This window comes from Bufo gargarizans, chromosome 11 (genome assembly GCF_014858855.1).
Source record: "Bufo gargarizans isolate SCDJY-AF-19 chromosome 11, ASM1485885v1, whole genome shotgun sequence".
NCBI lineage: Eukaryota > Metazoa > Chordata > Amphibia > Anura > Bufonidae > Bufo > Bufo gargarizans.
The window spans coordinates 40659101-40686378 of record NC_058090.1 but is presented as its reverse complement, the minus strand read 5'-3'; the positions used below and the strand labels follow the sequence as shown (position 1 = coordinate 40686378).

Genomic DNA, 27278 nt, shown 5'->3' with positions numbered 1-27278 from the left:
AGCACGGATCCCCCGCCGCAACAGCCTGCTCGAGAAGGCTGCCGCTGGTGTGAAAGTAGCCTTAGAGAACAAGCTCTCCCTTATTCCCCAGAAACAGCCTCAGACATGTTCATGGGCTGTGTCTGGTATTGCAGCTCAGCCTCATTGTGCTACTATATCTGATACAGGCCATGGACAAGAGTGCTCATATTTGTAGAAAAGCAGCAGATCTTTTTTTTCTAACCCATTAAATCACAATTCACAAAGAGGTTCACCTCCAAAGAGATAATGGATGTAGAAGAGTGCAAAAGCAGAATGTTCTCAGTGTTAGGCCTCATGCACACGACCGTTTTTTTTCACGGACCACAAAAACGGGGTCCGTGGGTCCGTGATCCGTGACCGTTTTTTCGTCCGTGGGTCTTCCTTGATTTTTGGAGGATCCACGGACATGAAAAAAAAGTCGTTTTGGTGTCCGCCTGGCCGTGCGGAGCCAAACGGATCCGTCCTGAATTTCAATGCAAGTCAATGGGGACGGATCCGTTTGATGTTGACACAATATGGTGCCATTTCAAACGGATCCGTCCCCATTGACTTTCAATGTAAAGTCTGGAGTTCTTTTATACCATCGGATTGGAGTTTTCTCCAATCCGATGGTATATTTTAACTTGAAGCATCCCCATCACCATGGGAACGCCTCTATGTTAGAATATACTGTCGGATATGAGCTACTTCGTGAACCTCAGATCCGACAGTATATTCTAACACAGAGGCGTTCCCATGGTGATGGGGACGCTTCAGGTTAGAATACACTACAAACTTTGTACAAGACTGCCCCCTGCTGCCTGGCAGCACCCGATCTCTTACTGGGGGATATGATAGCACAATTAACCCCTTTAGGTGCGGCATATTCCCCTGTAAGAGATCAGGGCTGCCAGGCAGCAGGGGGCAGCCCCCCCCCTCCCCAGTTTGAATATCGTTGGTGGCACAGTGTGCCAACCACCATCGGACCCCCTCCCTCCCTCTATTGTATTAAATCGTTGGTGGCACAGTGTGCCAACCACCATCGGCCCCCCTCCCTCCCTCTATTGTATTAAATCGTTGGTGGCACAGTGTGCCAACCACCATCGCGCCCCCCCCCCCTCTATAGCAGTAACATTGGTGGCAGTGTGCGGTCTCAACAGTAGAAGATTCATACTTTACCTGCTTGCTGCTGCGATGTCTGTGAACGGCCGGGAGCTCCTCCTACTGGTAAGTGAAAGGTCTGTGCGGTGCATTGCTAAAGAACTGTCACTTACCAGTAGGAGGAGCTCCCGGCCGGACACAGACATCGCAGCAGCCAGCAGGTAAGTATGAATCTTCTACTGTTGAGACCGCACACTGCCACCAATGTTACTGCTATAGAGGGGGGGGGGAGGGAGGGGGGGGGGGCGATGGTGGTTGGCACACTGTGCCACCAACGATTTAATACAATAGAGGGAGGGAGGGGGGCCGATGGTGGTTGGCACACTGTGCCACCAACGATATTCAAACTGGGGAGGGGGGGTGGTCTGCCCCCTGCTGCCTGGCAGCCCTGATCTCTTACAGGGGAATATGATAGTACAATTAACCCCTTTAGGTGCCTGAAGGGGTTAATTGTGCTATCATATCCCCCTGTAAGAGATCGGGTGCTGCCAGGCAGCAGGGGGCAGTCTTGTACAAAGTTTGCAGTGTATTCTAACTAGAAGCGTCCCCATCACCATGGGAACGCTTCTGTGTTAGAATATACTGTCGGAAATGAGTTTTCACGAAGTGAAAACTTAGATCAGAAAAAGCTTTTATGCAGACGGATCTTCGGATCCGTCTGTATGAAAGCAACCTACGGCCACGGATCACGGACACGGATGCCGAATCTTGTGTGCATCCGTGTTCTTTCACGGACCCATTGACTTGAATGGGTCCGTGAACCGTTGTCCGTCAAAAAAATAGGACAGGTCATATTTTTTTGACGGACAGGATACACGGATCACGGCCTCGGCTGCAAAACGGTGCATTTTCCGATTTTTCCACGGACCCATTGAAAGTCAATGGGTCCGCGAAAAAAAACGGAAAACGGCACAACGGCCACGGATGCACACAACGGTCGTGTGCATGAGGCCTAAATATGTATTTACTTACATTTGTTGGGATCTGATCCTGTTTAAGAAGGAAAAAACAACCACAAGAGGGCAGAACACTGGACCTCGCATACAATCGTGTACAAATCTCAACAGATGACTCACATTGGGACACTGGTGAAATAAAGTGAATCCTCCGGCATATATGGGACCAGAGATTATAATTAAAAAAGGAACATTTAGTAAACGCATTTTTTATTGAAAGTAAAGTGCTCTGATTACAGAAGAGTTACATGTGAACAAGACTTCAGTTACAAATACTGCAGCTGGAATAGATTATCCTAAATGCCAGGCTACAGATAATAAATAATACATAAATCAAACGTCAGTTCAAACAGCATCTAAATCTGTGGGTTGTTACTCCTCGCCAATGTATTCTACATTTCACAGTTAGGGCCCATTCACACGACCGTATATTTCTGTCCACATCTGGACCCATTATTTTCTATGGGGCCGCAAAAGATGTGGACAGCACTCCGTGGCCCCGCAAAAAAGATAGAACATGCCCTATTCGTGTATGCAATTGCGGACAAGTATAAGCGTTTCTATCAGGAGAAATAGGTTCCGATCTGCAAAATGCAGCATGCATACGGCCGGTATCTGTGTTTAGAGGACCGCATAAAATGGATACGGTCGTGTGAATGAGCCCCAAACAGGTGTTTAATAAAACTCTACTTTGATTTTTTTTTCAGCTTTTTAGTAGGTAAGAGTTTCAATTAAATAACAGACATCAATCTAAAAGTGGAGATAAGTGACGAGGAGTGAAAAGTCGCAAATTATAGCGTAGATATGGAGTGCACCGTAATGTGCGACTTTATAATGCCATAAAACTGGCGTGAAGTGGAATAATAATTTCCCCCCTAATAGCTACATGACAGACACTTTCACAGATAAATCTCATTCTAAATATTTTTTTTAAATTACATATGCACCATTATTTTTACCACCAATCCCTTATAAACAAAGCACAGTATTTAAATATAGAATTTTTTTTAACATTCTAGCTAAGGCTCTGTTCATTTCTGTCATAGGAGCAGAACAATGAAAATGTGCAGCATATGACTGACACATTGGGCCTAACGGACCCCAATCATCACCGAATCCTCTTTCAGTACAGATATAAACTTTAGTTTGCATTGTAACAAGTTAGACCATATTACATAGCTGGAATTTAGACTCATCTGCTATTAGCAGTAAAACGTACTGTACCTACGCTTAAAGGGGTTGTCAGGATAGGTCATCAATATCCGATCTGCTGGAACTTCTGTTTGAAGAGAGCACGGCGCTCGTACAGGTGCTGCGTTCTCTTCTGTTTACCTGCTCACCGTCAACATTGCAGCGCCGTCCCATTCGACTTCCTCCTATTCACTTCAATAGGAAGGAGCCGGTCCATTGAAGCAAATGGAACGGAGGAGCTGCTCGCATCGGTTTCGGCAGTCTGATCCATTTCGATTTGATACTGATGACCTATCTTCAGGGTAGTGAACGAAAAGAGGAGACTGCAGCATCTTCAGTGCATTCTTTATTAGACGAGCTTCACAGAAAGTGTACCATAAAAACCAGACAGCAACGTTTTGGCTACATGGTAGCCTTTATCAAGCCTAGTACAAAGTGGCAATAGCCACCCTTTTTAAGTGCATAGAACCCCACCCAATAAAGAATGCACTGAAGATGCTGCCGTCGCCTCTTTTCGTTCCCTATTCGTTAGACTGCTGAGGATCTGCGGTCGTGGCTCGGCTGTTCCATTCCGGTGTGGTCACGAGGTCCGCGAGTGCTGCTCTACACTTGCTATTTACCCTATCTTCAGGGTAGGTCATCAATAGAGCAAAAGCAGAAAACCCCTTAATAAAAATTCTTATATAGTCAAAGCAAGTAAAGCAATGACTATAACATAACGTAGGACAGATTTTAATATAGCCTTATAGTATCAGACACGAAAAACTGTAAACATCTGTTTATCTTGCAGAATTTTACTGGTCCCAAAAAAATACATATTGGCGCACAGGAACATGTTACCAACTAGGGTAGTAGCAATTCCTAAAGGTACCTTGCATCTTCTGCATCTCTTAAACGCTCGCACATTAACTAGGCTTTGAATTCTGCTTGCATGCAATGGCCTCTCGCAGGACTTGCAGGATTGTATTCTCATTATTCTCCACATTATATTCTGTGAGATTGACCAGTTTATCAAAGTCTTCCTTACTGTACGTCACTTTAAGCAAGCCGTAAGGCGAATTGGAACCCAGATTTACTAATCCATCGGCTTTTTCTTGATCTGTTAGCCGTTCAACTCCTGTGAAGAAACATAAGTAAATATTCTAATACTGATGAAATACTTTGCCATAAGGCTGAGCCATGTGAGGAAGTCACGTTAAAGGGGTTGTGCAGGCAGTATACGGTATATTGATGGCCTAACTTCAGGATAGGTTATCAATATCTGATCGTCTGACACCCGGCACCCCTGGTGATCAGCTATTTGCGTGTCATCTTCCCCATAGCACTGGTGCAGGGTAATACAAGTACTCATGCCTTTTTCGCTTCTAATACAATGTGCAGTGTAAAGCAAGGAAGTAGCACTCACATAGGACGTCTCTGGTCAGACCCCCGACGATCAATATAAAATCCCTGCACAACAACTTTAAGATGTTGTTATATGTATGTCTTACAGGGAGTAGAATATAGCAGAGAGAAGTAAGAAAACCGAACTTTCCTCCTTTTTGCTGGGGAATCCTGCTGTTGACAAATATAATAAATGCAAGGGACATGGACACATATGGCCATCTTGGCAGTGAAGCCTGTCGTACAACCAAAGATCCATTTGTAGCATGGCAGCTGTTGAACTGAATAGGGTCACAGCGTGACTGTTGCCATCGTTCCGACTCCAGAATTGCAATCAATTCAGCAGTCATATTTTTTTGCAATTCTGTGGTCATAATCAGGGCAACCTGCAAGTTGTCCTGTGACCCCATTCAGTTCGGTGGCTGCACTGCTACACAGCGATCTTTAGTCATGCAACAGGAGTCGTGGCCAAGATTGCCATGTATCCCCATCCTTAAAGGAGTATTCCCATCTCAGACAATGGTGGCTGTGAGGCAGTGACAGGTCTCATGGTTGTTAGGGGAGATATATGGCAGGATTTGCTGTGTCTTCCCCACAATCACTAGGCTTGACACAAGACCAGGTGCAGTAATCACCTGGGGATAAAGGAATCCTCAGAATGAAAGCTACGCCTAAGGCCTCATGCACGCGACCGTTGTGTGCATCCGTGGCCGTTGTGCCATTTTCCGTTTTTTTTCGCGGACCCATTGACTCTCAATGGGTCCGTGGAAAAAACTGAAAATGCTCCTCCTACTGGTAAGTGACAGATCATTAGGCAATGCACCGCACAGACCTGTCACTTACCAGTAGGAGGAGCTCCCGGCCGGACACAGACATCGCAGCTCGCAGGTGAGTATGATGCTTCTACAAATTGCTAAGTAACCATGGCAACCGGGACTGCAGTAGCGTCCCGGTTGCCATGGTTACCGATCGGAGCCCCAGCGATTAACCTGGGACTCCAATCGGTACGCTCCACTGCCACCAATGATAGGGGGGAGATTTCAATTAGGAGGGGGGGGGGGGGAGATTTTAATTAGGAGGGGGGAGGGGGGGGGGGGGGAGAGGGCCCACTGGCCACCAACGAGTTAACTACAGGGGAGGGAGGGGGGGGGCCCACTGGCCACCAACGAGTTAACTACAGGGGAGGGAGGGGGCCACCAACGAGTTAACTACAGGGGAGGGAGGGGGGGCTGGCCACCAATGAGTTAACTTAAGGGGGGTGCCGGCCGCACTGGCCACCAATGAGTTAAAAACAGGGGGGGAGGGGTCTGCCCCCTGCTGCCTGGCAGCACCTGCCAGGCAGCAGGGGGCAGTCATGTACACAGTTTTTTAGTATTTTCTAACCCGAAGCGTCCCCATCACCATGGGAACGCCTCTGTGTTAGAATATACTGTCGGATCTGAGTTTCACGATGTAGCTCATATCCGACAGTATATTCTAACATAGAGGCGTTCCCATGGTGATGGGGACGCTTCAAGTTAAAATGTTCGGGTGTCTGCTTGTGAGCTCCGTTTGAAGGGGCTCACAAGCGGCCACGAACGCATCCGTCCAGCCCGAACCCTAAGTTCAGACCTGAGCGTTTTACAGCGCGTTCCTACGCGCTGTAAAACGCTCAACAAGGAGAAACCAATGATTCCCTATGGGAATGGTTCTCACCTGGGCGTTTTACAGCGCGTACGATCGCGCTGTAAAACGCCCGACGCTCAAACAAGTTCTTGATCTTTTCTTTGGGCGTTTGTCACGCGTTCCCGCACATAGATATTCGGGAACGCGCGACAATGTGTGCACGCCTGTCTCTGTATGCGCGATTGTAAACGCCCGTACAATCGCGCATACAGAGCGCTCGTTTCAGAACGCTCAGGTCTGAACCCCCTGTAATGCATTCTGAGTGGACGCGGATCCGCTCAGAATGCATCAGTCTGGCAGCGTTCAACCTCCGCTCCGCTCAGCAGGCAGACACCTGAATGCTGCTTGCAGCGTTCGGGTGTCCGCCTGGCCGTGCGGAGGCAAGCGGATCCGTCCAGACTTACAATGTAAGTCAATGGGGACGGATCCGTTTGAATATGACACACTGTGGCTCAATTTTCAAACGGATCCGTCCCCCATTGACTTTCAATGTAAAGTCTGGACGGATCCGTCTGAGGCTACTTTCACACTTAGAAATTTTTTAACAATATAATGCTCTATAATAGACGGATCCGCTCTGAACGCAAGTGTGAAAGTAAAGGGACTCCTGACTTTACATTGAAAGTCAATGGGGATGGATCCGTTTGCAATTGCACCATATTGTGTCAACGTCAAACGGATCCGTCCCCATTGACTTGCATTGTAATTCAGGACGGATCCGTTTGGCTCCGCACGGCCAGGCGGACACCAAAACGACTTTTTTTTTCATGTCCGTGGATCCTCCAAAAATCAAGGAAGACCCACGGATGAAAAAACGGTCACGGATCACGGACCTACGGACACCGTTTTTGCGGACCGTGAAAAAATACTGTCGTGTGCATGAGGCCTTAGGAATAGGGTCGCACGGTCAGCATAGGGAAGACTTCTAGACCACTATTCCCCAAGAGACACTGGAGGTTGTGAACTGTGTTATACAAGGTGAGACAGGGATACGTTATTTGTGTAATAGGTAGTGCCTAGACGGGCAGGTGTTGTTTCTTTTGCTTTGTTTATGCTGGTGTGCCACAATAAAGCTCTGTTTGGATAATAAAACCCTCGTTTGAGGAAGAAATCTGTGCTTGAAAACCCCTGAGAGAAAGCGATCCCTCACAGGGCATATCGCTAGGATATGTCCCCATTGTCTTACAGGTGTAGCTCCCAGCGGTGGGACCCGCACCTATATCGAGAACGTAGTGAGGAAGGCGGTGGCTGGAGGACCCTGGCTTTCCCCAGGTCTGCCCACTACCAAGCGATCTCCCCATAGTAGTGAATGGAAGCGCAACACGCATGCGCAGCCACTGCTCCTATTCATTTCTATGGGGCCGACAGAAATAGCCAAGCCAGCGCTCGGCTATTTTCGGCGGCCCCTTAGGAATGGAGGGCAGCTGCGCATAAGTGGTGCACCCTCCGCCACTTTTAGGGCTCTGTTTTTGGTGTAGGTGCGGTTCCCACAGGTGGGACCTGCACCTATCAGACAATGGGGGCATATCCTAGTGATATGCCCCCCATTGTCCCAGATGGGAAAACCCCTTTAAAGATCAGGACTTTTCCTAACACAAGTAACCGGAGGGGTTGTGCAACACATGGCTTTTAGTTAATTTCAAGCAATACCGCTGGTCTTCATGTTGCTCAGTGGACTTACCTGGATGTTTGAACTGTTTGAATGTGTCATCAACTAGAGGGAAATGTAGAATAGTGGGACATTCAGGGTTCCCACAGCTTTTGAAGACATAACATTCTTTAGGAGCTGTTCTGTCCTCTTTACACACGTCTATTTTAGGAAAGTGGATATCATGAACGTGGCAGTACTCCTGGGTGCGTTCCACAGACTAAAAAGAAAGGAATTGAAAATGTCCACATCACAATGATATAGCAACTTCTGGTGATCAGGCCACATATATGGTACTGTCCCCGTCATTTTTACATAGACATTGCAGCCTAATCAAAATGTGCTAATTTTCCCTTTTCAGATTTGCATCAATTATTGAGGAACGAACAAATAGCAACCTTTTGAGAACAGGTATCATATTTACCATCGAGGTTAGCTCTGCAGCCACAAATTGTCCAGCCTAATTGCTCATCTATAGGCCCTGTACTAGATGATGCTTATTATGGTTATACTAGAGGGGCAGCTGTAACTTTTGCAAGGCCTCATGCAACGACTGTTCTGTTTTTTGCGATCCGCGGATCCGCAAAGAATGGAAGCCGTCCGTGTTGCCTTCCGCAATTTGTGGAACGGAACGGGCGCCGGCAATATAAATGCCTATTCTTGTCCGCAAAGCGCGGACAAGAATAGGACATGCTATATTTTTTTTAACGGGGCAGCGGAACGGAGACACAGATGCGGACAGCATACGGAGTGCTGTCTGCATCTTTTGCGGCCCTATTGAAGTGACCAAAACGGTGGCTCGGATGCGGACCGAAACAATGGTCGTGTGCATGAGGCCTAAATCTAACATTGGTGGATAGTGGCTGACATGCAGGACTTATTTATTAGCAGCACTGTAAGCAATGCTGCTCCGAGAGACAATGACTGGCAAGAAGAAGCTGCCCAACATACAGGGTGAGCTGCGCCTAGCCCATGTGACTAATGCAATGTCACATCACTTAGGGAAAACTGGAGAAGATGCTGCAAACTCCAGTGCCCTCTCAAACAGCTGATTGGATCTATTCAGAGGATAGGTTATTCGTGAAAAAATACCCAAAAATATTTAAATACCAATTATTTAATGTAACACAGAGGAATGTATTAAATACTACGCTTGGGCTGCTGGAAATTTTACATGGAGTCTCTGTAACAATCTGATATATATGATCTGTTCGTGGTAACAAGATACGGATCTACTTGCCACCATTAAACAGCTTATGGTTTAGATAGGGCAGCGCAAGAACCAGCTTATATGCATTTTAATAGCAAATGGAAGATTGCACTTACTGTGAACTTTTTGGATAATCCATAGTCAAATGACATAAGAATGTCTACTTTGCGTTCCTTTCGAAGCAGTGGAGGAAAGCTGGCATTAATGTAGTATGCACTGTCTACGAGGCAGAGCTCTTCAGTAGAGGGCGTCAGACTGTTTGGAGAGTTATCCAGTTCTGTATCTAAAAGGCAGAACAAACTACATAAAAGTCAAATACACAACAATATACAGTTCCTATACCTCTGATTCTCTCGATTCATATTTAATGTTAAAGGGGATGACCACTTTCTGGTAATTGTTGACCAATATGTCTGAGAGATGATTATATGGCACTTACTAATATAGTCCTTGTTGCAATTCCGCACCATTTTCTATAGGTATGCCCCCTTGTTTACATAGTTTTCTGAGCTGTCGACCCAGAGGTCCTGTACATAAGATGGCCGCTGATGGAGGGTCATGTGACCAGGCGAATCACCTCTATGTCACGTCTCTCCCATTCAACCTGCCATCTGCACTTGTTTTGCTGGGAGTTTAGTGCAGGTGCAGTTTGTTTGAATGGAAGAGACGTCACATGGAGGTGATTTCCCTGGTCACATGACCCTCCATCAGCGGCCATCTTATGGACAGGACCTCTGTGTGGACAGCACAAAAGACTTTGTAAACATGGGACCATACACGATAAAATATAGAAAATGGAGAAGACTATAATAGTAAGTACCATATAATAATCTCACAAACAAACTGGTCAAGAATAACTAGAGAGTGGCCGACCCCTTTAAATGTGATATGACACAAAAAGGGTATCAACAGAATACAGGGTGCTATCTGTGAATTTTCTATGTATACATAATGCCCAACAAGTATAGGTTCACCTTCTGGAGACCTACACATAGACAGAGGAGCTTACTTTCACACGTTCACCTTTATTCTCATATTTTAAAATAAACCATAAAACAAAGTGGGGCAGATTCAGAAGTGACTAAAAGAAAACCTGTCTTTGTTGTCCAAAGCAACCAAACATTGAGCAGAAGTTAAAGAAATATATAACAAATCACTGTCCTCTTATTTTTCCATATGTCATTGAATAGACAACATTTAAAAGGGTTTTCCAAGATTTTCATACTGATGACTTATCCTATGGACCCCGCTGATCAGCTGTTTGAGAAGGAACCGACGCAACTGTAAGCTCCGCGGCCTTCTCTGTGCTCACCAAGCACAGTGCCGTACATTGTATACCGTACATACATAGGTAACGCGCTCAGCAACATTCACTTCAATGGGGCAGTGTTGCTCCTAGGCCACGTGACTGACGAACGTGACGTTACTGGCCTAGGAAGAGCACAGAGAAGGCCACGGTGCTCACAGGAGCGCCGGTGCCTTTTCAAGGAGCACTATTGGGAAATCATAAGAGAATACAATCTGTCTATTGTGACTAGAAATGAGAGAAGTATTAGAAAATCTGATTTAGCTTTGCAGATAATCGAATTGTCCCTGAAATTCGGATCACGGTCTACGTCATGGACTTCGATTCGCTCAACACTAATTGTAACATCATCAGAAAGGAAAACAGACCCCGTATTGACACCAGAACAGAATTCTGCCCAGGAATAAAGACACTTTTGTGACACCATCGGAGTTCACCATTGTAGCCACGGTGAACTCTCCCTACAAATAATGTCACTATTGCGACATCATAACCGAACACCTATAAATGAATATAGAGATTACTGTCACATTACCACAATGGCACACCAACTAGAAGCAAACAAACACTACTGGGAAATCATCACGTCTGTCTACACAAACCATCATAATAATAATGGAACTGTGACTAGGACCAAAGGCAAGCATCAGTATGACATCAGAACAGAATATAGAATGTTTTGTAGTGCCGCGATGTTATAACAGTGTTTTCTCTTAGGTAATGATTTATTCTAGTGATGTTATAATGGTCTCTATTATTCTATTAGGTTGTGTTCTGCTGTCACAGTAGTGTTTGTCTTTATTCCCATGCCAAGTACTATTACTATGATGTCACAGTTGTATCTGTTTTACCTAGGACGTGTTTAATTCTGATGATATCACAGTAGTGTCTGTATTCATTTTGATGATGTTGCAACAGTCTCCATCTCAATGTAAGGGTTAAGTTCTATTATGATGTCACAGTAGTGTTTAGTTTTTATTATGACATAATAAATGAATAATCTGCCTAGGAATAAGTGTTTGTTTTATCCTAGTTGATGTCCTATGAGGACAATTTCACTATCGTGTTTGTCTTTAATCCTAGGCAAATACTATTGAAATCCTAACAATTAGGCTGCATCCACACAATGGCAAAATCATCAATTTTTAACTGACTTTTTTGACCTTTCTGAGAAATGGACATTAAAAATGTACAAAACAGAACATGTTCTATTTTTTTACGTCAGTTATTCACAGGCCGTCAAAAATGGCAGTGTGAATAGCCTCACAGACTACAATTCCTTTTAAAATGGCCATTATATGTCACTGGTGTCCCTTACTACATGACTATTAAAATTACAATGTGCTCAATAAAAGGATTTTTGAAAAGAAAGATAAAAATAAAAAAATGACATCATTAGAATATAACCCTTGGAAAGACACACACTACGCTGATCTTATTATACAGGTCTTAAAGGGAACCTGTCATCAACGTTATGCTGACCTCACTGAGGGCAGTATAAAGTAGTGACAGAAATGCTGATGTCAGCGGTGTGTCACTCATGAGCTAAAAGTAAGTGGTTACTGAGAACCGGCATCATAATCACTGCAGCCCAGGCCTTGAGAAGAGTCACATCTACCTGAGAAGAGTCCTGGTTATTCCTAATCTCCTGCTCTCTCCCCCATCTGCTGATGATTGGCAGTTCTCTCCTAGAGAGAAAGAGGGAAAACTAGGTAGAAGACTGTCAGCCATCAGCAGGTGGGCAGGAGAGCAGGAGATCATGAATAACCAGGACTCTTCTCAGGTGGCCGGGACTCTTTTCCAGGCCCAGTCTGCAATGATTGTGATGTTGGTTCTCGGCAACCACTTACTTTTAACTTTTAAATGACTGACCCCTGAAATCAGCTCACCTGTCTGTACTTTATTCCCCTGTTTGTATGGGCAGCACAAAGTTGATGACAGGTTCCCTTTAACTTATAAATGAATGCAGAGCATAATAATAATGGAACAATGTTCAGGTTAAATCAAACACTATGGAATAAATAACAGAATGCCTCCGTTATGCATTCCGTCATAGAATTGCGCTATGGTCCATGGTAACGGAATCCATAACGCAATTCTGCTTTTACCACCAAACGAAGAACAAACGAATTTCATAACATGAAATTTGCTCATCTCTAATCATCATCATAAAAGACAAAGTGACAATTCAGATACAAGACAACACTTCTGTATCATCCTACACATGAATGTGAAGACTATTGTGAGATCAAAACATAACCTACAATAAAACACTATTGACTTCATAAGGTTAAGATTCAGTTGTGACAATGCATTTTTTTTTCTATTCTGATGATGTCACAATATCATTTGTCTTTACTCCTAGTCAAACACTATTGTTGCATCATCAGAAACGAAAACCAACTAGGATAAACAAAAAATATTGTTACAAACTCTGTCCAAAATTAAAGTCAAACACTATTGTGACATAATCAGGATACAACTCTGCTCCGGAAAACAGATCACCTCTAGAGTGACATCACAATAACATACAACCTATACATGAATACAGACAAAGATGGACTGGGAACTGAAAGGTGCCCTGGAAAAAAAAACCTAAAAGTGGCCCCATGTTGTAAGTGGGACCAAACTGAGAGAAGGCGGGGCAACAGAAGTACTATAGTGCACAACAAATTACTGCTCCAGCAGAACCAAATACCGCAGTGCAAAATACTGCCTCTGTAAACCCAAATACCACAGTGCAGTGCAAAATACCGCTGTCCGCGCCACAGTATAAAACTGTATCATCATCCAGAGGACAGTTGAATCCAGGAGTGCACCTGCAGCCGCTGGCCAGATGCATAAGTGCCTGATGCTCCTACATTAATTAATGCTGAGAGCATCAGATCTTTACGTACCTGGCTGGCGGCCAAAAGGAGGGGTTGGGCAGCCCCCTGGGAAATTTCCCTGAAGGGTCTATGGCCAGTCCGCCCCTGAATACAGAGAATCTGATGACATTGTTGGAAAGGAAAACAGATTAGGATGAAGCAAATAGAATAGGACTAAAGACAAATACTATTGTGTCAGAATTACAGAATACAACATGTAAATGAGCGAGCAGCCAGTTGTCAGGAAGGAACTCTGTCTTCCTGATAATTGGTGGCACCTCGCCATGTGTAAACCCACCATTAGGTCCACACCTACTGGAGAACTTTGGTTTATGGCTAGTTTATTAGAAAAAGGTGAGTATCTTTGGCTTACCATCAAATGCACAGAATCCATTATGCTTGGAATAATCTTTATGCATCTGCAGTCCTCTCATGAAATTGTGATGCTCTCCATCAAGAGGACGGTTAGTTAAAATTTCCCGCACACTACGGCTGAATTCACCTGCTGGCTGGCGCGCGCGTGTTAACAAACCTGATGATTCTTGCCTCCTATGTAAGGCTTCTTCTTCATCTTCTGTTGAATAAAAAAATAAAAATAAAGATTAGGTCAATTGACAAGCGCCAAATGGACTCCAATGATGTTGTACAGTCTACTATTTGCATAACACGTAGATCTTACCAGCAACTAAACTGGTGCATTTTTGAATCCACTCACATCAATTCCTTTATATAAAATGTGATAGATGGATTAATGAAGAAACAGTATTAATACAATTGAGGAGCCAACAACCTCAATGGTCATAACCAGTTGTGAATAAAAAAACAACAACAAAAAAAAAACGTCCATGGCCTCGCTGTTGTCACTCTCCGCCAGACCGGAAGTGGCTTGGTCCTGTGACTGCTGCGCCTAATCACTGGCCTCAGCCGTCACATATTCTAGATGCTGTGATGGCTAACCTCCGGCACTGCAGCTGTGATAAAACTACAACTCCCAAGATGCATACTTGTTTGGCTGTTCTCAGAACTCCATAGAAATGAATGGGAGTCGTAGTTTCACCACAGCTGGAGTGCCGCAGGTTAGCCATCACCTGCTACAATATCCTATCAGACATTTGGACGTCACCCACATGTCAAACCTTCAGACATTTAAAGAGGACCTTTCACCGATTTTTACACTGTGCACTAAGTATACAGGACATGTAGAGCGGTGCCCGGGGATCTCACTGCACTTACTATTATCCCCGGGCGCGCCGCTCCGTTCTCCCGCTATGCCCTCCGGTATCTTCGCTCACTAAGTTATAGTAGTGCACAATGTCAGTATCGGTGAAAGGTCCTCTTTAATGAGTGGAGTGGAGGTGAACTTTAAAAAGGCGCAGTAACAGATCTTTGAGAGCCAGAATTCTCGCTGTTTCTCAGGTGTTCAAATACTTATATTCAGCAGTGCAAGACAAACAAAATCTTTAAAAATCATACAATGTAATTTCCTTTTTTTTTTATATATTCTGTCTCTCAGAGTGGGAATGCACCTACAATGTGAATTTCAGACCCCTCCATGATTTCTAAGTGGGAGAACTTGCAAAATCGCAGGGTGTTCAAAGACTTCTGTTCCTCACTCTATAGGGTGTTCCCGTATTCTGGAAAAAATGCATAAATTGTCCGGTGCATTTTCTCCTGTTGCCCCTTGTGAAAATGAAAAATTTGGGGCTAAAGCAACTTTATATTGGAAATAAAAGTGAATTTTTCATTTTTACAGCCATGTGTAAATTTTATGAAACGCTTGTTGGGTCAAAGCATTCACTTCAACCCTAGATTTATTTCTTGAGGAGTGTAGTTTCCAAAATGTGGTCACTTTTTGGGGTTTTCTTTCTAGGGGTACCTCAGGGTCTCTTCAAATGTGACATGGCACCTGAAAACCATATCAACAAAATCTGCCCTCCGTTAACAATATGGCGCTCCTTTCCCTCTGCACCCTACCATGCGCCCATACCGCAGGTTACGACCACATATAAGGTGTTTCTGTAAACTGCAGAATCAGGGTAATAAATATTGAGGGTTTTTTGACTGTTCACCCTTGCTGTGTCACATGAAAATTTGATTTAAATGGAAAATCTAAACAAAAAAAATGAAATTATTAAATTTCCCCTCCAATTTGCTTTAATTCTTGTGGAAGACCTAAAGGGTTAATAAAAGTTAGTAAAATCCATTTTGAATAACTTGAGGGGTGTAGTTTCTAAAATTGGGTCATTTATGGGTGGTTTCTACTATGTAAGTCCCACAAAGTGACTCCATATCTGTACTGGTGCTTAAAAATTTGCTTCTAAACTTCTAACTTCCTGAAAAAAATAAAATGACATTTACAAAATGATGCCAACATAAAGTAGACATATGAGGAATGTAAAGTAATAACTATTTTATTAAGTATCACTACCCGTCTTAAAAGCAGAGAAACTCTAATTTTGAAAATAGCGAATTTTTCCAAATTTAGGATTTTTATTATGCATAAAGGTAAAACGTATCAACACAAATTTACCACTATCATGAAGTACGATGTGTCACGAGAAAACAATCTCCGAATGGCTTTGATAAGTAAAGTGTTCCAAAGTTTTTACCAGATGAACTGACATGTCAGATTTAAATAATGGGGCTCCAACATTTGGTCTAAACTGGCTGTCGCTTGAAGGGGTTAAAGAGGTTGTCAATATTCACCCATGTCACTCCACCACCCTGTGGCTTCCAGCGCTGCTGCTCCTATGACTCCCTCTGGTCTTTGTCTACTTGCCTGCATCAGTGGCCTCCTAAGTATACGGCGCAAGACCACGACACTATGGTTGGCCATAAAAGGCCAGAGGGAAGCATACCAGCAGTGTTGGAAGTGCTAGGGGATCAATTGGGCGATTACTGATTTTCAGTTCTGTTATGACAACCCCTTTAAGTTCATTGACTAAAAGGCTGCTCTATATCCACTGGAGACCTAATAAAAGCTGCCACACAAGCTGGTAAATAACTCCATTTTGTCTCTCTACTTATCAGTGTGAACTAGTTTTGAGCTGCAGTGGCTAAAAGGCCCTTTACACTGCCCAAGCATTGGACAGATAATTGCCGAGAGGCGTTCATAGCAATGATCTGCTGGTTTAAAAGTGCTGCCAATTACGGCAAAACACTCATTCGTCGGGTAATAAGATCGTTCGTGCGGACACCTAAATCATAAGTGCAGTGGGAAAGCCAAAGTATGGTATGTGAATACAAGAGTAGCAAACTGAATACCTTTTATAAGATACTCACCCAGCTCATAGACATTGTCCCTGGTGAATCTGTGCCAGAAATGTTCAGAACTTACAGCTGCAAACCAGGCATCCATCAGATTTATAGAAAAGACATTACTCCATAATCCTGGCCAAAAAAATAGCATAATAGCAATTCATATTCAATAGTAGAATCATACACTATATGGACAGAAATATCAGGACACCATTCTAAATCAAAGGCGTTCTTTGTAGATATAACAGCTTCCACTGTTCTGGGCAGGCTTTCTGCTAGATTTGGGAGTGTAATCTGTGGAAATGTTTGACCTATTCATCCAGATGATCATTTGTGAGGTCAGACATTGATGTTGGATCAGAAGGCCTGGCTCGCAATCTTCGTTCCGGTTCAGCTCAAAGGTATTCGATGGGATTAAGGTCAGGGCTCTGTGCGGTTAGTAAAGTTCTTACACACTAATCTGATATTGATGACTAGTGTTGAGCGAACTTGTGTTTCAAGTCTGGCGTACAAGGTTCGGGTTATCTAAGAATTCTGTTACGGATTTGGCTACCACAGACCATAAGTTATGGTCTGTGGTAGAGGAATCTATAATGGAATTCTTAGATAACCCAAACCTTGTACACAGAACTTGAAAACAGAAGCTTGCTCATCCCTGTTGATGACCTATCCTGAGGATAGGTCATCAATATAGCAAAAGCGGACAACCCCTTTAATGTGATAAGTTAAGATGGACATCCTGTAACACTGACCATTCAAATGAGAACTGGCAACCGAATGCTTGTTCGGTTGACATTATCTATATGGATCACCCTTTACGCATTCATGCTTGGTTGCGAATGGGAGAGGGGAGAAAGCTGCTACACAGCGAACAGGTTGCACATGTGATATTCCCCTGCCCTGATGTAATGCTTTGTGCTGCACTACTGAGACTTCTCACCCTGCAAGTAGCAGATCCTAGACTCCGGAAGTGGCTTAGTCTGTCTTCCCATAAAGAATTCACTGCCAAAGTCTTCTGAGCGGATGAAGGCTCCATACTTCAGTAATCCCACCTCATAAGGAGAAAACTCGCACCACTCTGTGAAAAATACAGAGGATGATAGATATCATGTGTTGTGAATTCAATACAAATTCTGTTACTTTCACTGTAATACTTGTAAGGAAGATTGTGAATATGACAATTTCTGGAATCTCTGAAGTGAGAACACTACAATCCCACTAAACATATAACTATAAGGAAACAGTCCATGCACAGTTAGGCCTCTTTCACACGGGCGTCATGGATTTGGGCCGGCTAAGATGCTGGTGCGTCGCGGGAAAATGCGCGATTTTTCCGCACGAGTGCAAAACATTTTAATGCGTTTTGCACGCGCGTGAGAAAAATCGGCATGTTTGATACCCAAACCCAGACTTCTTCCTAGAAGTTCGAGTTAGGTAGTTGTGTAGATTGTATTATTTTCCCTTCTAACATGGTTATAAGGGAAAATAATAGCATTCTTAATACAGAATGCATAGTACAATAGCGCTGGAGGGGTTAAAAAAAAATATTTAAAAAAAATTAACTCACCTTAATCCACTTCCCGCAGCCCGGCTTCTCTTCTTTCTTCAGGACCTGCGTAAAGGACCTTTGATGACATCACTGCGCTCATCACATGATCATGTGATGGACCATGTGATGAGCGCAGTGATGTCACCACAGGTCCTTTTGCTCCTGCACAGCAAAGAAGAAGAAAGAAGAGAAGGCGGGCTGCGCGAACAAGTGGATTAAGGTGAGTTTAATTATTTTGTATTTATTTTTTAACCCCTCTATCCCTATTTTACTAAGCATTCTGTATTAAGAATGCTATTATTTTCCCTTATAACCATGTTATAAGGGAAAATACCGTATTTATCGGCGTATAACACGCACTTTTTCCCCCTGAAAATAGGGGGAAAATGATGTATGCGTGTTATACGCCGATATAATGTTAAGAAGCCATGTTTTTACATACCGGAGGTATAACATTAAGACGGCGCAGCGCCTGCCGCAGCTCCCTCCTCATGCGCCGCCTGTCCCAGCTCCCTCTGTCATGCGGCGCCTGCCCCAGCTCACTCTGTCATGCGCCGCCTGCCTGTTCATTCATAAAGTGAGATAAGCAGGCAGGCGGCGCATGAGGAGGGAGCTGGGGCAGGCGGCGCATGAGGAGGGAGCTGGGGCAGGCGGCGCATGAGGAGGGAGCTGGGGCAGGCAGCGCATCAGGAGGGAGCTGAGACAGGCGGCGCATGACCGAGGGAGATGCCGGTCTGCGCCGTCTTAATGTTATAACTCCGGTACTACAGTAAGTACCGTACAGCGCGTCTACAAGAGATCAGATTAAATGTTTAACAGTTGCGGGGCCCGGTGTATTAGAGTAGAGTCACTGCACCGGGCCCCGCCATGAGTGTCCCCGCCTCCTCTCTCCACACTGATCCATCTGATGGGGGATCTGTAGATGACACTTATGGGGATCTGTGGATGACATAAGTGTCATCCACAGAGCCCCATAAGTGTCATCCTTTTACATTATTTACCTTATAAGTGGTAATAATATTAATTAAAAAAAAGTTCTGAGCTACCCTTTTTTTCTTTTTTTCCTGAAATTTCCCTCTTAAAATGAAGGTGCGTGTTATACGCCTGTGCGTGTTATACGCCGATAAATACGGTAATAATGATCGGGTCCCCATTCCGATCATCTCCTAGCAACCATGTCTGAAAATCGCACCACATCCGCACTTGCTTGCGATTTTCACGCAGTCCCATTCACTTCTATGGGGCCTGCGTTGCGTGAAAAACGCACAAAATAGAGCATGCTGCGATTTTCACGCAACGCACAAGTGATGCGTGAAAATCACTGCTCATGTGCACAGCCCCATAGAAATGAATGGGTCTGGATTCAGTGCGGGTGCAATGCATTCACCTCACGCATTGCACCCACGCGGAAATCTCGCCCGTGTGAAAGAGGCCTTAGATTTTATTTTTTTTCAATGTAACTACTGGGGATAGAAGAAACATCCTTTCTGAGCATCAGACATGTGTTTTACCTTTTCAGCAAGTTATCCTGACTCCCGCTTAAGCGTGTAGCTATCAAGTGTGTTTGTGTATTTTAACTCCTTTGACCCCACCTGTACAGAGTGTTTTTCAGTTGTTAATTTTTTTTTTTACTCCTGGCCTTCCTGGAGCCATAACTTTTATACTTTTCCATTCACATAGCCATATTGTTTATTTTATTAGCACCTTTTAAAATTGCATACTATGTAGTGGAAAGCTAGAAAAAACTCCAAATGGAGTGGAATTGGAAAAAAAAAAAAAAGCAATTCCGCTACAGCTTTATGGGTTTTGTTTTTATGGCATTCCCGTTGCTGTAAAATTGAGTTGTGCCCTTTATTCTCTGGGTCAGTACAATCACAGCTATACCACATTTATATATTTTTGGTTTGTTTCAAAACTGAAAAAAAAATGTTGCTTTTTGCCATATTCTGACCAACTTCTTCATAGTTATATCTACAGCTGTGTGAGGGCACATTTTTTGCAGGGTAATCAGTAGTTTTTATTGTTACTATTTTGGAGTGTATGACTTTTTGATTATTCTTTTTTGGGAGGTGAAATGATGAAAAAATTGATGAATTGTCCATTTTTATTATTTTTCTGTTGCGCCATTGGCCGTATAGGAATATTACTTTTATATTTTAATTGTACAGGTGCTTTGAACATGCCGATGCTCATGAATGTTTAATTTTTTGTTTATTTTTCCTTCCCTGGGCTATTTGTACACTTGGGTCCTGTTGCAGTTAAATTGAAAAGAGATTGGTAACAAACCTTTATAATCCAGTGTGGAAAAAGCATTTGGTTTCACATTCATTGCCAAACAGAGAGGAAGTGGATTCTGCCCATAGGCCAATGCTTTTCTCTGATCTGATAGTTTTGTCTCGTTGACCTGTTAAATGAATAAGTGTCTGTTCTTATCAAAGTATTAAATATTGTAATACATAACATACTAATGAGATTAATAAAGATAAAACATATAATTACAACGATAACACAGGAGAGTTAGGACAACTGAATCCCTAGAGTTACATATTACGCCCTCGAGCAGGGGTCAGCAGCTTCCAGCAGTCCCAGTTGTTGTAAAACTACAACTCCCAACATGCGCACTTGCTCAGCTGTTCTGAAACTCCCAAAGAGGTGAAAGGAGCATGCTGGGAGATGTAGTTTCACAAAAGCTGGAAGGTCAGAGGTTCCACAGAGAAGTAAGGAGCTCCAGCTCACCTGTCTACGGAAATGCAATGGTGCTCGGACCTGTCTGATTCAAGACCACTTCAACATCAAGGACACGATCCAGCACAGATTAAAATCCAACGTAATCTTTATTCAATACTCAACGTAATATTTATTCAATACTCAATTGGGGAGACTGTACCCAGATACTCCGTTGACACGTTACATGTCCTTAGACGTAACTGCAGTGAAGTAATGTTGCCATCCGGTTTAAAGAGGACCTTTTACCTCTCCTGACATTCCTATTTTAATAGTTCCATGCATTCCCCATGTAATATTAATTCTGGAGCATCTATTCTTATGGCTCTGTGATGTGTCATTCTTTATTCCCTTACGTCCTACCAGCAGCACAGATGGGGGTTAACTGCCCCCCGTGGACTAGTAGGATGGGCGGAATTTTTAATGAGCCCAAAGAATAACCAATAAAAGAACTCCAGCTCCCTTAAAGGGAGGGGTTCGCCCCCCAACCCACCGTGTTTTTTTCTGTCCTTTGGACAGGTGGCATCCGAGGCTCCCTCAACATCATTGCGGATCGCCTAAGTCGCGGCTTACCGACCACGGAGTGGTCACTGCACCCGGAGATCTTCAGGCAGCTAGTCCTCAGATGGGGTATGCCAGAGGTGGATCTCATGGCAACCAGGTCCAAGGTGCAGAGATTCTGTTCCCTATACAGGGAGGACAACCCCCTGGAGATAGATGCTCTGACAATACCGTGGAGGTTCAGGCTGGCTTACATCTTCCCTCAGTTTTCCATGATTCCGAGGGTATTGATGAAAATCCGTCAGGATCAGGCCTCGGTAATAGCCATCATACCATTTTGGCCCAGGAGATCCTGGTTTACCCAGCTCATTCAGATGAGTCGGGGACAATATTGGAGACTCCCCCTAGAGCAGACCCTGGTGTCGTGGGACACTCATCTCTGCCCAGATTCAACCTGACAGCCTGGAGGTTGATCAGTCCCTTCCCAGAGGGGATGGGCTCTCTGAGTCGGTCCTGAGAACCCTGTCGCATTCCAGAGCACAGTCTACCAAGAAGGCCTACTCCTGGATCATGAGGATCTTCACCTCATGGTGTAGTTCCAACCAGGTGGCGTCTGCAGATCCGCTGCTCTCTGCGATCTTACAATTCCTCCAGGATGGGTTAGACAGAGGTCTCTCCCCATCTACCCTGAAGGTTCAAGTTATTGCCATCTCGGCCTGTCTCAACAGACCATATTCTCGGGACCCGCTCATCAAACGCTTCCTTAAGGGAGCAGAAAGATTGAAGCCTACAATACTGAAACCCATTCCCCAATGGGACTTGTCAGTAGTTCTCAAGGGGTTAGCATCTCCCCCCTTTGAACCCTTGGAGGAGGCAAGCTTTAAGTTTCTAAAACTCAAGGTGGTCTTTCTTCTGGCTATAACCTCAGCCAAAAGAATTTCTGAGCTCCAAGCTTTCTCCGCTTTACACCAATACATAATTTTTTTACAGGACAGAATCCTTCAAAAATTTCTACCTTATTTCAGACCTAAGGTTCCAACTTTCCAAAATATTAATCAGGTAATTTCTCTGCCTGTATTATTCTCCGCCTCCTCCTCTGATGTTCCAGTTAGACATCCACTGGACATATCGAGATGCCTCCAGATCTATGTGGATAGATCCAGAGAATTCAGGATAGATGAGAACCTCTTCATCCTGTTTGCCGGTAAGTCTAAAGGCCGTAAGGCGTCTAAAACTACTAATTAGTCGCTGCGTCAAGGAAGCCATTAGGGAAGCTTTCACCTCCCAATCCTTAGATCCTCCGGAGTTTGTGAGGGCCCATTCCACTAGGGCCGTAGCTACCTCTGTCGCGGAGAGAAGTCTTCTCCCCCTAGAGTTGATCTGTAAGGCGGCTTCCTGGAGCTCTGAATCAACCTTCATCTCTCATTATGGAATAGATGCTAAGGTAGCAGAGTTTTCGGCCTTTGGGCAGACAGTTCTTACTTCAGCCGGGCATGAGGACCCTCCCTAGAGGATTCTTCTTACTATCTCCCCATCTGTGCTGCTGGTAGGACGTAAGGGAATCGTTAATTTCTAACGATAATTTGTTTTCCCTTAGTCCTAACAGCAGCACACAAATTTTCCCGCCCTAAGTACTTTCTTGTTATAGACATGGTGGGCTGGGGAGCGAACCCCTCCCTTTAAGGGAGCTGGAGTTCTTTTATTGGTTATTCTTTGGGCTCATTAAAAATTCCGCCGATCCTATCAGTCCACGGGGGGCAGTTAACCCCCATCTGTGCTGCTGTTAGGACTAAGGGAAAACAAATTATCGTTAGAAATTAACGATTATTTCTACTAGAAGTTATGAATGAATTGCTAGCAGACTGCAGTAAGGGTACAGAGGGGTGGTAACCAGTTGGGGGGGGGGTGTACCTGCAGAGTCTGACAATGGCAGCACTGATTGGATAGAGCGAGTCTGTGCAGGTACTCCCCCCCCCCCCCCCCCCCCCTTAACTGGTTACCACCCCGCTGTACCCTTACTGCAGACTGCTAGCAATTCATTCATAACTTCTAGTACAAATAATAAAGGAATGACACAGCATAGAGCCATAAGAACACTTGTTCCAGAATTGTTCTTACATGGGGAATGCATGAAGCTATTAAAACAGGCATGTCAGGAGCGGTGACCGGTCCTCTTTAAATAGAGATACCAGGTGTATTAGATCTAATATAAAACCCGGACACCGGATCTGCAGCAGTACTTCTCAATATAAAACAATGACAAAGTAGGTGATACAATAAGGGATGGAACATAGTAGCTGTCATTAATAGCAAAGAAGACATGTAGTTTATTCACCCAGTGTCAAGTAGCGACGTTTCAACCGCTTGTTGCGGTCTTTATCAAGCTATGTGAAAAAAAAGACCGCAACAAGCGGTGGAAACGTCGCTACTTGACACTGGGTGAATAAATTACATGTCTTCTTTGATCTTATTGCAGTGCTGCCGGCTTTTTTCTCTTTATTGAATGGGACCTTGGTGCCGGTTCGTATTGGCCTGATCTTGCACCCGACTGACAGTGTGCTGCGTCTTCATCTTTCATTTTTGTCATTAATAGCAGATATACAAATTTTATGGCCAGATATCATCTAATAAATCTCCAGGTCTGCTACATAGAATTAGTTAGCAGTAAAAGTTGCAGCCCTTCAATAATAAAAATTATGAACATTAAAATAATTTTATCACCTAGTTTGTCAGTCAACAGATCCGGTGTCCGGGTTTTATATTAGATCTGATACACCCGATATGTCTATTTAAACCGGATGGCAACAGTACTTCACTCCAGTTATGACTAAGGACATGTAATGTGTCCAAAACGAGTCTACGGGGTACAGTCTCCCCAATATGTGTATCGCTGTGAGCACTGAATAAAGACTTCAATCTGTGCTGGATCCTCCTTGATGTTGCTGACCCCTGCCCTAGAGCTTGTAGGTGCTGATGCTAAACCTGGGTTCCGCACCGAAATACAGCACCTTATATATGTGATAATGTCATGCTTTACATAAATATTCCCTAACCAACAGCTCCAGAATGGCATGTGCCCCCTGCACGTGGCTCCTTAGCTGGGCACTAGGGAGGTTTGCACATTTCGATCCATATCTTTATCAGGTTTTTTGAATTTTAGTAATAATTGTGGCTCACCATTACTAATAGTATTTAAAAGTGTCTCACAGCCTTCAAAAGGTAGTAACAACTTAGAGTACTTCTTCTTAATGGCAGTTTTTATGGCAGCCATGGTTTTTGGTCATGTCATTGGGGCATTACTCCAGATCTTAGGCAGACTGGGAACTTAAAGTGGGCCTGGGAAAAATACCTAAAAGTGGCCCCATGTTGTAGGTGGGTCCAAATTAACAGAAGGCGGGGCAACACAAGTAGGGAGGGGCAACAGAAGGAGGCAGGACCTGCAATACTGTAGTGCAACACAAAATACAGCCACCTTCACCACAGTATTCAACTCTATTGACGTACTGAGGATGGTGATGCAATTGAATTCAGGATGGCACCTCCGGCCATTGGCTAGATGCTTAAGTACCAGATGCTTCTAGAGAATTTAATCACTTTGTCCCCGGTTGTCAGCCATGAGGAGGGCTCAGGCAGCCCCCTGGGCATTGACCCACTGGGAAATTTACCGGTAGGGTCTATGACCAGTCCGCCCCTGCTCCAGATGCATACACTCCTAGCTGGTCTTGAGTGCTTACATAGCTGTAGACATACATACTACTGTGTACAGCAAACTCACACCATCGCAGAACATGGATTCGATAACCAAACCCCACAGGTCTGTGAATGACGTCTTGTAGCCAATCTCTGCTCGCTTTCTTAGTTCTTCCCTATAGAATGCCAGACGATCAAAGGAAAAGGCACTTGTCTTGCTTTTGGTCACATTCCTACAAGCATCTTGTATGGGTGCAGACAGATCTTTTTGTGACCAGTTTGGATCTTCGTATAATTTACTCATCGACCTAAAAATGTAACATTACAGAAGTCAGTACACCATGGGTGTCAAACATGCGGGCCGCATGCGGCCCGCAATGAATATCTTTGCGGCCCGGCAGTCTAGTATCTCTGAACATGAGCGCGCTGCTATCGGCGCGCTCATGTTCTCTCAGCAGCACAGGGAGAAGGAAGCTGTCCTCCCTCCCCCTGTGCTGCTGCCACTGCCACCAATAAGAAGAGGGGGGGCGGGCGCACTGCGCCACCAATGAGGAGAGAGGGGCGGGCGCACTGAGCCACCAATGATAGGACTATTCCCATTTCCCACACAGAGCGGCGCCCAGCGATGTCTCAGCACTCACCATTAGTCCTGGGCGCCGCTGCGTTCGCCCGCAGTGCCCCATTACTGTCTCCTCTCCTGCTCCACATGCTGCTGATTACTATCGGAGCGATGGGAGGAGACATCAGCTTCACTAGTGGGCGTTCCTTCTCCCTGCGCTGCGATTGGACAGCGCTACAGCCAGGAAGAAGGAACGCCCACTAGTGAAGCTGATGTCTCCTCCCATCGCTCCGATAGTAATCAGCAGCATGTGGAGCAGGAGAGGAGACAGTAATGGAGCACTGCAGGCGAACGGAGCGGCGCCCAGGACTAATGGTGAGTGCTGGGACATCGCTGGGCGCCGCTCTGTGTGGCCTGATAGTGAAAGTCAGTCTTTAACACAATACAGGAGGCGGGTGCAGGCAGCAGAATCGCATTGCCGGCACCCTGCCGCTGACAGGGAGCTGCGATCAGAGGCAGTTAACCCCTTAGGTGCCGCACCTGAGGGGTTAACTGCTGATCTGCCAGTACCAGCCTCCTGTATAAAAGGGTAATTTATCATTGGTGGTGCAGTGTGCCCCCCCCCCCCCCTCAACCCCCCATCCCATTAAAATCATTGGTGGCACAGTGCGCCAGCCCCTCTCAACCCCCCCCAGTATTAAAATCATTGGTGGCAGTGGCCACAGGGACCTCTCCCCTCCCCCTCATTGGTGGTGCAGTGGCAGCTTCTGATCGGAGCCCCAGCTGTGTAAGCCTGGGGCTCCGATCAGTTACCATGGCAGCCAGGACGCTACAGAAGCCCTGGTTGCCATGGTAACATCCCTGATGCTGTGTGCACAAGGCACAGAGCAGCAGGGACAGTGTGAAGTCCTATTCACCCTGATAGAGCTGAATAGGACAAGGGATGAAAGATCCCAGGTTCTCGCCCCTAAGGCTACTTTCACACTTGCGTTCAGAGCGGATCCGTCTGAGACGGATCCGCTCATATAATGCAGACGGTGGATCCGTTCAGAACGGATCCGTCTGCATTATATTGTAAAAAAAAATATTTTTTTTTTGATGCGGCCCACATAAACTTAAATTTTGTTTTTTGGGCCCATGTTAGCCTTTGAGTTTGACATGCTTGCAGTACACAGACCACATATAAAAAGTAACTATTTGTCCATGGCCAAAAAGCCTCCTCACCACGTGGACCCTGAAGCTCCTGTAATGTACGTCACACAGCCCAAGAGATCCAGCTTCTTCAGTCCAGAGAGTGTACCGTACAGGGCAGTCATTGCTCTAACACCGCCTCCGGTGGTTGTGACGGCAATCACAGGGATCTAATGCAATAGACAAAGCCAGGCAAATGCAACAAGCGTGAGCACGATCATTTATGGCACGATCAGTGAAAATCTTTCAACATGGATCAACTATATAAATTGCAAGACTTCATAACACCCATCAATTACCTGTTAGGCATTCTCTTTGTCCAACCTATTTGTATAGAATTGCATGAATCCTCATTAAATATTACACAATGTAAAAGTTTTATGACAGAAGTGGTAATTAGAATTTACATTTCCTTATGG

The 27278-nt window shown here is 44.7% G+C and overlaps 1 protein-coding gene across 2 annotated transcripts in view; it reads right to left on the bottom strand.

The window, feature by feature from the left end:
* Positions 1–2823: 2823 nt before the first annotated feature.
* Positions 2824–27278, bottom strand: part of LOC122921654 (cytosolic phospholipase A2 beta-like) — a 73651-nt gene continuing 49196 nt past the window's right edge. For both annotated transcript variants that reach the window (XM_044271806.1, XM_044271807.1), the window contains 9 exons: positions 26893–27029; positions 25195–25417; positions 20481–20598; positions 17586–17723; positions 16670–16777; positions 13761–13961; positions 9331–9497; positions 8038–8224; positions 2824–4425 (listed from right to left, as the gene is read on the bottom strand). In XM_044271806.1, the coding sequence (XP_044127741.1) occupies positions 4214–4425; positions 8038–8224; positions 9331–9497; positions 13761–13961; positions 16670–16777; positions 17586–17723; positions 20481–20598; positions 25195–25417; positions 26893–27029 (1491 nt within the window). In that variant the 3' untranslated portion in view covers positions 2824–4213. The remainder of the gene's footprint in view (positions 4426–8037; positions 8225–9330; positions 9498–13760; positions 13962–16669; positions 16778–17585; positions 17724–20480; positions 20599–25194; positions 25418–26892; positions 27030–27278) is intronic.